This window comes from Chelonia mydas, chromosome 3 (assembly GCF_015237465.2).
Source record: "Chelonia mydas isolate rCheMyd1 chromosome 3, rCheMyd1.pri.v2, whole genome shotgun sequence".
In the NCBI taxonomy this organism is placed as follows: Eukaryota; Metazoa; Chordata; order Testudines; family Cheloniidae; genus Chelonia; species Chelonia mydas.
Genome location: NC_057851.1, coordinates 129434397 through 129447200, shown reverse-complemented (window position 1 = coordinate 129447200; position 12804 = coordinate 129434397). Strand labels below are relative to the sequence as shown.

General features: G+C 43.2%; 1 protein-coding gene across 4 annotated transcripts in view; it reads right to left on the bottom strand.

The window, feature by feature from the left end:
• The window catches only part of SLC35F3 (solute carrier family 35 member F3), a 276240-nt gene that overhangs the window by 18793 nt on the left and 244643 nt on the right, over positions 1-12804 (bottom strand). For all 4 annotated transcript variants that reach the window (XM_043543306.1, XM_043543308.1, XM_037895261.2 and 1 more), the window contains one exon: positions 2321-2540. In XM_043543306.1, coding sequence (XP_043399241.1) covers positions 2321-2540 — 220 coding nt within the window. The remainder of the gene's footprint in view (positions 1-2320; positions 2541-12804) is intronic.

Genomic DNA, 12804 nt, shown 5'->3' with positions numbered 1-12804 from the left:
GCAGGGTTACAAAGCTTTCTACCAACACACCATCTCTCTTGTCCGTGTGTGTGATTATATGTTTACAGGTCTCAGAGTAACAGCCGTGTTAGTCTGTATTCGCAAAAAGAAAAGGAGTACTTGTGGCACCTTAGAGACTAACCAATTTATTTGAGCATAAGCTTTCGTGAGCTACAGCTCACTGCATCGGATGAAGTGAGCTGTAGCTCACGAAAGCTTATGCTCAAATAAATTAGTTAGTCTCTAAGGTGCCACAAGTCCTCCTTTTCTTTATATGTTTACAATCTTCGCATCACTCACCATAGAAATGCAGCCACCTAACTGGGTGAAACACATCAGTTGCTTAACAGGGTACAGCAACACTATACACTGCTTTGGAAAGTCACCAAGAATATCATCTCTAACAGCAAATGCAGGAGAATTAAAGAGGGAAGGATGTAAATGTTTTCCACTAGAATTTGACCAGGACAATGGGGTACTTACTAACAGTCCCATGGGAAGGCTAAAGACCCTGATTGCTTTTTCCTCTTATCCAAAAGGCAACACAACCAGCATTACTGTCACCCCCTAAAATCACTACAGCTCTCCTACAGAGGCGCCCTTACTGGTTACTCAACCCCCTCCTCCCCAGTTAAAGTAAGTTCAGTGTCAAGTCAGAAAGGTTAATGTGCAGACAACAGCTGGAAAGGCAAGGTACTCCTTTGCTGGTATCTTTTGTAATTTTCTTTATTGTAGCCTCAGGGCCCTGCTGCAATAACAACAATGTGGCTCAAGATTTTCAATTACACAGAAATAAATTCTTCTATTAAAGTTTAATTTTTAATCTCTGCGTATCCTGGGGTTTAAAATCTCCCCCAAAACAAACTAGAAATATTGCCCAGGCTTACTGAGAAGAGCGCTGACTCCTCATCTCCACTTCAGCTGGTGTCACGGGGCAGCAGTAAATCACTGGTGTCTTCACACTGTAGTAGCTTTCAGCCCCACTACAGGAGCCACAGACCTGACACGGTGTCACTTTTGGGGACAGTCGATGAATGCCAACTGCTGATTGGTGCTGCTTCTGCTCTCAGAGGGGAATGTGAGAAGTTGCCTCTTGGTTCTAAGGGCTGGAAAGTTCTCCAAAGGCATAAGGGAGACAGGACTTAATTCTAACAACTGCAAAGGGTACTCTGGATCAGATTGTCCCTCAAAGCTATGCATTGTGGGCACCCTCTTCCATCTCACCCACGGAAGGGGTAAGCTGCATTGGTGGGACCTCTTGCACCAAACAGAGGGCTGTCTGTGGCTGCAGGTCTATGCAGAGGTTGAGCAGGCTGCAGGGAAATCTCTGTTTCCCACCTATGGGCCCACAGAATTAAGCAGAAAATCTAACAGAGAATTCATTGGAGTTGAGCTTTTTTGGAGCTGTGCTGGCAAGTTCCAACCTCCACAATGCCGCACTCAGTGATCTCCTGCCCCAGAATTCCCCCCTCTATCTAGCCTCTCAGACACAAACTAAGACTCGATAGTTCTCTCTAGCTCTTCACCTGCCAGACTGACTCACACAGACTGTGTTATGTAGCATTACTACACAAGATCTCACTAATTCTAGCCCAAACTATGAAGTCATGGAATGGATTGCTGAGCACACTACATGGGCATTTTTGCCCCCTGCACTTCCACACAGAAACAAACCTTTTTAAAAACAGATACTTGAAAAATAGGAGCTGAATTAGCCCCATCTGTGTTTATATCAGTTGCTGTCCACAACCAGGTGTGACATAGAACTTAATACTCCAATCCCACAGGGCTTGTGTCATATGCAGATATGAGATTCACCAATAAATTCACAGAATATGGACAAAAAATGCACAAGGACATGTAAAGCACCTGTAGAAATGCACAGCTAAAAAAAATATTTCTAAGTACCATAGGCTCAGTCCTTTCTAACCAAAAGAGAATGGCAAAAGGATGATAAATGTTCATGACCACATGGGGATACCAGTTATCCTTCATGGCACAGACTAGGATAAGTTATCTCATTTGGAAGGAACAGTGAGCAAAGAGAGCAAGTTCTAGGAAGAGGAGGCTGCAGTGTTGCTAGAGAGCCACAGAGTGATGGTTCTCAGTGCTGATTTGTTTTGTAATGAATGCATTTCTGTACAGACTGGAGGACTGCAAGCTCTGTAAGGATATTATGCTGACTCATCTCATGACTTCACCTCTTTAAAAGATCAGAGAAACCTGCTGTTATTAGTGTCAGATGCTGATCTAAATGAGCCAACTGGAAAAGGGTTAAAGTGAAGGAGGGAGGGAGACAGAGAGATAAGGAGACACTTACCCTCACTCCCATGAACCTGTCCCTGAGAACGATCCATGAAAGCAAGAACACAAAAGCTTTGTTGCAGCAGAACAACACGGAGACATCCGTAGTGTTTATTTTCTTTATTGCATGTAAGTACAGGTAGTTTGTGAGTGTCCAAAGAACACCAAAGGGTGCTGCCTTGATAAAAAACACCTTCATAGTCAAGCCATTGTCTCCAAAAAATCGGCAGCACTCCCTAGAACAAGGAAAGAAAGGCAATGTTATTATACCTGAGTGGCAAACAAGTCCTTCATGCGTTGTACCAATTAGAATGCTCTTTTTTGGTACCATGTCTTTCCTACAAGAAGGGTAACAAGTTTCAGTCTGCTGCAAAAGCCATCATTTGCACAAAAATATTGAACACACAGAGGGGATTATAAAACCGAAAACGATGAGCACATAAGAGTATGGTGAAAGGTGGAGGTAGGGGATCAAAGTGAATAACAACAATATTAATAAGGTGCTTGCACCTTGCACTTTTAATCTATATTTCGCAAAAAGCTTTGTTTCATTATTCTCATTTTACAGCTGGGTAAACAGAAGTGATTCTTTAGCTTGCCCAAGGTCATCCAACAAATCAGTGGCCAGGCTGGGAGCAGAATCCAGGCCTTCTGATGCCCACCTCTTTGCCTTACCCACTGAGCCGTGGCCTCCCCAGTAAGCAGAAAAGAGAAGAGATGGATATTGAGGCAGGATTTGAAATGGCTGGGGACTCACTGGAACTAAGTTCAGGACAAGGCTTTTCCATCAGACAGGTGTCATGTGGCTAAAGGCACTGCCACTGTCAGAGACTCACAGTGAGGACTAAGCTTTGCCCATAACCAGTTCAATGAATGGAGGAGAGGAAAAGGGAGTTGGTAAGGTCAGATCTGAAGAGGCACTAGGGTCAGTGAAGATAAATAAGGATCAAGGTAATGAGGTTATACTTGCGAGTTCTTGATGGAATTCAGATGGTCACAGTGTTCTTGGGCAAGTTGAAATTTGGCGAGGAGACCAGCCCAGAGGGAATTGTGGTAATCAAAAGCTGTGGGAGGTTGGGAGTGCATGGATTAAGGAAGTGGGCAGACAGAAAGTGAAGATAAGGGCAGGTATGAATAATATTATGAATACAGGTCCAGCTACAGGAGGTCCTGAAGATACTGTTGGTAAGATGGAAAAATAAACATTGATGGATCACTTCTGGTACATCACGACAAGGAGAGATCAGAGTCAAGGAGGTGGATGGAAGAAATTAAGGAGTATTAGGGCATTTACTCTAGTCTAAGAGAAGGAACGCAGACTTGGAGACAATAGGGTGGAGAAAATTTGAGTGGAACCAAGCACTAAGGAATATATGACAGAAAGAGGCACAGAGAGGTGGAGATGTTGGCAGGGACAAAGGATGGATGGGAAAAAGTTTGGTGTCATCAATATAAACATTATGTTTAATGTCAAACAGAGAGCTGAGATGGTGATAAAGCAGGGATTAGATAGTCACAGGGGTCAAGAACACTGCTGTGGGACATCTTTTTTTGTGTAAACATTGTAAGCTAAAAATCAAGAGTCATTGGCTTTATGACTACTGTAAAACTAAAATGGCATGTGCTAGCCAAATTGTTTGCATGCAAACACAGTAATGCAAAACGGAAATGCAGGGATTTGTAATCTGAAGAATATTGTTTGCAGCCTAATGACATGTTCAGATAGCCCTAACCAGACCCTCAGAGCTCTTTCCCCAAAACAACCTTTTTTTATCCACCTTCCTCTCTAACTTCAAAAATCCCCTCCTCTTCCCCACTTCAACCCTGAGTGCCCATCCGTCATAAAAACCCTTACAACAATATATTTTGGTAATGTAAACAAAACAGTTACCTGAACCACTAAGTCAAAAATGAAGGAAAGACATTGTTTGCCATCCATCACCGTAATTGCTCTGCTTGCCCTTGTGTGCTATCACCCTTTCCCCACTACCTTTCTGGGTTGGGGTTTCATTTTCTACTTTGCAAGCTCTTGTGGGCAGGGACTGTGTCTTGTTCTTTATTTGCATAGCACACAGCACAAAGGAGACCCAATCCTGGGACCTTCTGGCACTACCACATTGGAAAGAATAGTAATCTAGAGCTTCTGCCAGCTACATCAATCACACACACAAACAGGCTCTTCGGAAATGATGTCATGTTATTGCTTTGGGAAGGGCGGCTCTCTGACATTTTGCAGGAGTTCTCTTCTTTGCAAAGCAACAGGTTTTTGGTTAGGCACTTCCAATTTTTTAGCTGGGTTTCACTGAGGCACAAGGAGGTCAAGAAATTTGTCCAAGATGAGTCAGTGGTTCAGCTGGGATCAGAATATGTGCTCTTCTACACTAAAGGATCCTGAGAGATTCTACACTGCCTTGCACCTTGTATAATCACTTCAACCTGTGCAAAAAGAGTGCAAAACCAGTGTAAAATACAATCATTCTGATTTGGTAGTCTTTTGTACACTCTTTGCATTCTGCAAATGTATAGAGGACTACACAAGGTGGGAAGATGGAAAATCAGAACCCCAGTCTTTTTACCATCAGGCCACGTGCTTTTCCATGAAAGTATGTGACAAGGAAGGGGTTGTTGTTGCTAAAAAATTTACCCACCCCTAAATCTACTCATTTTTGGTGCCTTCTAAACGTCATGCTAATAAAGTCCAAGGAGACCTGAGAGATATCTGGCATTTTTTATGCACAAAATCCTTCAAAGTCTGACAGCTTGCTCTCAATAGATTTCTCTCCCCACGTTTTCCTAGCTTTTTATCAGAGCAGCTCGATGTTTTCTTGGTACACCATCGGACGAAACCAAAACAATACAGTGCTCAAAGGAAAAAGCCCATTACTTGTGAAGACTTACCAACAGGCATCTGACAAAGGTTGCTGTGGATGAATAATGTCAGATTAAATACCCCATTGCAGACATTTTATGGGAAACAAGACAGGACTAAGACATGACCTCCGGAGCTATGGTATGCCCAGCACAGGCTGGGTGTGAAATCACCAATGGATAACTGACCTTTTCATTAAATAGCTCGTAAGTACACTTTGGAGGCAGCTGTTTCTTAAAAATCAGCATGCTGTGCATCATTTTTATTCCAGCCGCACAAATACATGAAGCAAATCAAATGTTTTAATCTTCATGTTTTATGAATACTGTTTGGTAAAAATCAGTTTAATCGTATGCTCGATCAGAGGTTCTGTCCCACTGCCATCCACACATGCTTAAATACACTGAAATAGGTGACTTGTTTTAAATATTTAAACAATCTCATCTAGTAACAAAAATATTCTCTGTATTTCTCAAGCAAAAATTATCAATTGTTTATAGATTCAGAGCCTTTCAGGCCAGAAGAAACCATTATGATCATCTAGCTTGAGCTGCACAACACAGATTCCTACTGACGTCAGTGGGCTTTGGATCACGCCCATAGAGCTTTAAATGGATTGGGTCCTGCTTGTCTGTCTACCAACTCTAGGTAGTCAGAGACTGCAACTCGTCTTGTGTGATGTGCCTCCGGCACTTCAGATCATCTGAAGCACTTCAATTAGTAGCCTCTGGTTTGATTATGAGGGTGGTGGTGGCAGGTTGTTCTCAGTGAGGGTCCTCAACTGTGCAACTCTTCCTGCTTCAGTTTGCCAAAGCCTGAATTTGTTGGTCTCCCTAGTCTGCAAGACTGGTCTTTGGTTTTTCTGGGGCATGGGGAGAGGGTGATCAGGTAGATGGAGACAGTGGTACTTTCATTAAGAGGGTTCAATCTCTTGGATACTGGTCCTAAATTATTGCCATGTCTTAATATGGGCACATGCACTTAGACACTGAATGGGCATCTTTTAAAAATAACTAAAATAAATATTTGTAAATAGGAATTTTGTAAATAGCAATATCTCCTGTGTTGTTGGCACTAATTACAACGCAACTGCACTTTCAAACAATGTGGTGCCAGCACACAGCATGAGTAACTAGGTTCTGTGCTGACAAGCTCTATGGAGATTAAAAGTGTGTGTTTGTGTGTGTGTCCGTCCGCCCCCAGAGTGTACTCTGTCAGAGCCTCCAAGATTCCTGTATCCCACTTCAGGTTGGGGAATGGCCGGTGGACCCATGCAGTCCCTGGGTTGGCTCCTTACTTTGCTTTCTATTAGGTTTACTTTTTATTTTATTTTTTTTAAAACAGACGAACGCAACACACCTGTAGTAGGTGGCCATTGTATCCGTACAACACTTACCACAAAGCAACTGCAAGAAAAGCCTACAGCAATCACTGACAAGAACACAAGAATGGCGATACTGGGTCACTGATGGACCTATCCTCCATGAACGTTATCTAATTCTTTTTTTAATCCATTTATACTTTTGGCCTTCACAACATCCCATGACAACGAGTTCCATGGGTTGAGTGTACATTGTGTGAAGAAGTATTTCCTTTTGTTTGTTTTAAACCTGCTGCCTATTAATTTCATTGGGTGACCCCTGCGTCATGTGTTATGTGAAGCGGTAAATAACACTTCCTTTTTCACTTTCTCCACACTATTCATGATTTTATAGATCTGTGTCATAGCCCCCCCCTCCTTAGTCACCTCTTTCCTAAGATGAACAGTCCCAGTCTTTTTAATCTTTCCTCACATGGAAGTTGTTCTGTACCCCTATATCATCTTTGTTGTTCTTCTCTGCATCTCTTCCAATTCTAATATAGCTTTTCTGAGATGGGGAGACCAGAACTGCACAAAGTATTCCAGGTGTGGGAGTACCATAGATTTATATAGTGGCATTATGATATTTTCTGTCTTATTATCTATCCCTTTCCTAATGGTTCCTCACATTCTGTTTGCTTTTTTGACTGTTGAGGCACACTGAGCGGATTTTTTCAGGGAACTATCTATGACGACTCCACAATCTCTTTCTTCAGTGGTACCAGCTAATTTAGACCCCATCATTCTGTATGTATAGTTGGGATTCTTTTTTCCAATGTTTATTACTTTGCATTTATCAACATTGAATTTCACCTGCCATTTTGTCACCCAGTTTAGTGAGAATCCTTTGTAACTCTTTGCAGTCAGCTTTGTAATTAACTATCTTGAGTGATTTTGTATCATCTGCAAATTCTGGCACCGCACTGTTCACCCTGTTTTCCAGATTATTTATGAATATGTTGAACAGCACTGGGCCCAGTACAGACCCATGGGGGAACTCCACTGTTTACCTCTCTCCATTGTGAAAACTGACTATTTATTCCTACCCTTTGTTTCTGATCTTTTAACCAGTTACTAATCCATGAGGGGATATTCCTTCTTATCCCATGACCACTTACTTTTTTTAAGAGCCTTTGGTGAGGGACCTTCTCAAAAGCTTTCTGAAAGCTCAAGTAAACTATATTGATTGAACCATCCTCCTCCATATGCTTGTTGACTCCCTCAAAGAATTCTAATAGATTGGTGAGGCAAGCTGCGTTGACTTTCCCTCAACATATTGTGTTTGTCTGATAATTCTGCTCTTTACTATGGTTTCAATCAATTTGCCTGGTACTGAAGTTAGGCTTACAGGCCTGTAATTGCCAGGATTGCCTCTGGAACCTTTTTTAAAGAAAATTGGCATTACATTAGCTAACTACCATCTAGAAGAGAGGCTGATTTAAACAACAGATGTGGTACATCCCACAGTTAGTAGTACTGCAATTTCATATCTGAGTTCCTTCAGAACTCTTGTGTGAACACCATGTGGTTCTTGTGACTTATTACTGTTTATTTTATCGTTTTTTCCAAAACCTATCGACACCTCAATCTGGGACAGTTTCTGAGATTCGCCACCTAAAAAGAATGGTTTGGGCGCAGGGATCTTCTCTCATCCTCTGAAGTGAAGACCGATGCAAAGAATTCATTTAGCTATTCCGCAACAGCCTTGTCTTCCTTTAGTCTCAACTGTCCAGTAGTCCTACTGACTGTTTAGCAGGCTTCCTGCTTTTGATGTACCTAAAGGTTTTTTCGCTGTTAGAGTTTGTGTCCTACACTAGGATTTGACTTCCAGTTTTTAAAGAGTGTCTTTTTGCCTCTAACAGCCTTGTTTACTCTGCTGTTTACCCATGGTAGCATTTTTTTCCCCCTGTAAAAGGGTCCCACTCACCACAGGTTGTGCCTCCTTGAGGCTGGAAAATGGCACTCACCCAATCTGGCGCCCCCTTCCGTTGGGTGCCTATGCTGTGGACCCTCTCTCTCTCTCTCCATGACTCAGGGTACTTCTTCTTTGTGACTCAGCCCCCCAGCCAGGTCACTGTACAGTTCCTCCCCTTCTGAGATAACAAAGTCCCACTAGACAAGCTGTCCGGACACTGTCTCAGACGGTCTTCCATTCCAATCTCCAGGTCTTGTGTCACTTCCCTGTGGCAGGTTGGGGAACCTGGCCCACCCGCTACTCCGGGTTCCAGCCCAGGGGCCCTATGACTAGCAATCCAGGTTTGCTCAGGCTCTGTTCCCCGGGGCTCCTTCCAACCTCACCTCTCTATCTCCTTGCCTATCTCTTGTTTATCACTGGAGAGTCCTCTGGCCCCCTGCCAGACTCCTCAGTCCACGGCAGGACCCCAGAGCTTACTCTCCCCCTGGATCTCCTCCTTGTCTCTGGCCAACTCTCTTTCCTTCTAGAGAGTGACTGCAAACCTCTTCCTGCTTTATAATCCTATCCCAGCTCTGCCTCCAGCTAGGCTTCATCTGCCATTAGATTGATCAATCCCTGGTTCTTTTTCAGGTGCAGCATATAAGGTTGATTGGCCTCTTCTGGCCAACATTAACCTGCTGAGCACTTGTGTGGGGTGGACACTCCATCACAGATCCTCTTACTGTTTTTTTTATTTGGGATATGCATTTAGTTTGAGCCTCTGTTATGATATTTTTAAATAGTCTCAATGCAGCTTGCAGGCATTTCACCCTTGTGACTGTTCCTTTTAATTTTTGCTTAATTTTGCTTTTTGCTTCCTCATTTTTGTGTAGTTCCCCTTTTTGAGGTTAAATGCTACAATGGTGGGTTTCTCTGGCATTTCCCCTCCTACCGGGATTTAAATTTAATAACACTATGGTTGCTCTTACTGAGCAGTTCAACTATATTCACCTTTTGGAACAGACCCTGTGTTCCACTTAGGACTAAATCAAGAATTGCCTTGTAAGTTTAGGACAAGGTGCTCCAAGAAGCAGTCATTTAATATGTCTAGAAATTTTATTTCTGCATCTCTTCCTGAGGTGACATGTATCCTGGCAATATGGGGATAGTTGAAATCTCCCATTATTATTGGGTTTTCTGCCTGTGTAGCCTCTCTGATCAACCTGAGCGTTTCACAGTCACTGTCACCATCCTGATCAAGTGGTCAGTGTCATTTTCCTACTGCTATATATAGTGGCACTGCCCTACCAGCATGAACTACTCATCATTGCTATATATTTTATACCCTGGTATTACCATGTCTTGATTATCCTCATTCCACCAAGTTTCTGTGATGCCTATTATATCAGTATCCTCATTTAATGCCAGGTATTCTCATGCAGGGCAATGGCAGAGTCCTTATTCCAAACTCAAAGCCATTACAATTTTGGAGCATTTTTGCAGTCAAGGGCAGTTCCCTACAGAACTACTGATCGATAGACTCTCTCCTACAAGCTTCACTCCCACATAACCTGTACCTTTGGTCCACACCCTTATGTCTCAGTCTGAAGCTCTCAATGAACACCCCGCCTTCATACCCAGTGACATATTTTAAGCTTAAATAAGGGGCTGATTTATGAGGACAATCAGATATGTCTGTCATGGACATACTATGGTCACGTGCCTACAAGAGGCCCAGCAAAAGTGACTGCCTTAATCTGTTCTGCCTGTTCCATTATATAGATAGTATGCGCGCATGTGCATTTGTCAACTTGTCATCTCATAGCTAGAGATAAGGGGTAAAAATTTCAGAAGTGCCCATGTCCCACTGAAAGTCAAATGGTGGTAGATGGGTTGTGTGAAACGAATAATCTTGTAGAGCTCTTCTAATTTCTAAATCTCAGACTGAGCTCAGCCACAGGTACCCCCTGATCCTCTCAAAGATTGCAAATTACATTGATCCTTAACTGAAAGTGATCAAACCCAATCCCTCCTCCATAATCTACTGAAATTCCACAGTTCAGATAGTTTTACGTATATCAAGTTTATGTCTTAAAACCTGCCTGGCTGCACTCCTGCTGACACAGCTTTTGTCTGCGCAGTGTTGGGCCCACTTTGTGCTTGGAACAGGGCAGTGCAAAACCCCTCTGCACCATCAAGGGCCATGGCCCTGGAGTGGGGTCTATAGGAACCCCATCAGGGTAGGGAACTCAGAGGGTGCACCAGATCAGTGCATCGTTCAGTCACTCTGGTCACGTTCCCTTCCTGGTCACTGCTGAACATTTTTTGGGTTGCACTGGCTTTTTAAGGACCCCCCAGTGTAGAGATGGCTGCAACCACTTTCGGCTGTCACAACTGTCCCTTAGTAGACATTCAGCCTATGGGATCTCTGCACTTGCAGGTGTAACCCACAGTGAATCTTCTGCAGTAATTTCAACTGGCAGGACAACAGGATGCTTTCATGTTACAGTACACACCACCATTTTAACATGTTCCTAAGAGAAGGTGGTCACATTGACTTCATTGACTCTGCTGCCAAGATTGTGAATAAGCTATTGCAACTGATCACATGCACTGGTTTAAAAAAATGAAAACCATAAGTAGGGGTAGAATTCAAGGTGGTAGAAAGTGGCAATGTAAGTATCAACCACAGCACACTTCTGTATTCTGTTAACGCTGGGTGTCTTGCTCGCATTCAGAAATACAGTATTCACACTCACAAGAAATCTGAAGGCACATGACTGTGAAGGGGAAAGCAGATAATTCTGTTAATGCATGTCATAGCACAGCATTACGAACCAAGAGATGGGGAGGCTTGCCACTTGTGACAGTTTGGAAACACTTCCAGAGAAATGTTATACAGCAGGTGTGCTTACGCAACAGCTGTTTAACCAGACAGTTTCACTCTGCATGGTTCTAGATGAAAGTATAGGCAATAAAGACAGGCACATGCCACACGTTGGACTGGATTCTCTTTTCTCTCGCACAAGTGTGATGCAGGTGTAACTACATTAAATTCTTAACTTACCCCAGTCTGAGTTTATTGCAGAGCCACGAACTGACTGGGAATGCTCGGGACTGGGACAGAGCAAAGCTAAGGGCTGTGTTTAGCTACTCAGAGCTAACCTGCCCCAGGGGCAGTTCTAGGCAGTTCTAGGACGGTTTTTGTTTCATTATGACATAATTCCTGCCCACAACTCCCAGGCACAGAGGGGGATCATATCTTGCTACATAATCCTTTAGGATGCTACAGCATATATATCCCCTTGCATGTCCTGGCAGCTGTGCTAGCTGGTGCAGAGGGTGGAATGGGTCCATGTCCTTGCTCTTCCTTGCCCCCTGTAGGTTAGCTTGAACACACAGAGGTGCTAAGAGGGAACAGTGCCCAAACTCAAGGTAGTGTGGCTGCCCCTTGCACTGGGAGAACGGTTGGAGTGGGGAAAGACTTCTTGCTCCAGCATCCTTACCCACAACCTTGCATGCCCATGTGGGACCAGATGTCCTGACTTTATAGGGACAGTCCCAGTATTTGGGGCTTTTTCTTATATAGGTTCCTATTACCCACCACCCCCTGTCCCGATTTTTCACACTTGCTGTCTGGTCACCCTAGTGAGAGCTGTACCAGAATAGAGCTCTCTCACCACAGAACTATGTACCAACTAGATTGCAATGGAGTTTTGTACCTATCCTACCTGCTGTTTGGTTGGGTTTTTTTGTTTTTTAGTATGTGACACAGTTACTGTCTCTAATTGGCCTTGCTCAGTATTATTGGCATTAAGTTCCCCCAAAAGATGCTGCCTTTTCAGTTCTCTGTAGTCCTTTTCTATCGATTTAACACAGATGTGAATAACAGAACTCTTCCAAATTATTTACCTGTGCAGGTCAAAGAGTTGCTAAGGTTATCTAATACAACTCACCTGTTAACAACTAATCAAGGGACCCGATTCATCGGTACCTTCCAGCTGCTTTGCTCAGTGCCAGCGATGCAAAGCAGCTGTTAAAGCAAGCTTAACTGTCTGGATCTACAGTTGTTTTGCGTTGCAGGAGTGGCACAAAGCAGTGAGTGTTCTGGCAAATCTTGCCCCAGATATTTACCCCACACTTTCTACACAGACAATACCTGGATTTGGTTTCTAGAAAGTACACGCAAATAAAAAAGTGTCTTCTTGAGAAAAATAAACAAACAAGGCTCCTGTATTAAGTGTTACATTTTGGCTCCAGACAAGTATAAGCAGCTCCCAAAGTCTGTTGTACATATTGTCCAAAGCTAGATTATAACAGTAAAACACTGGAGTGCTGAATCTGTGAACAAATAAAGATATTTCTCAACTGATGTAT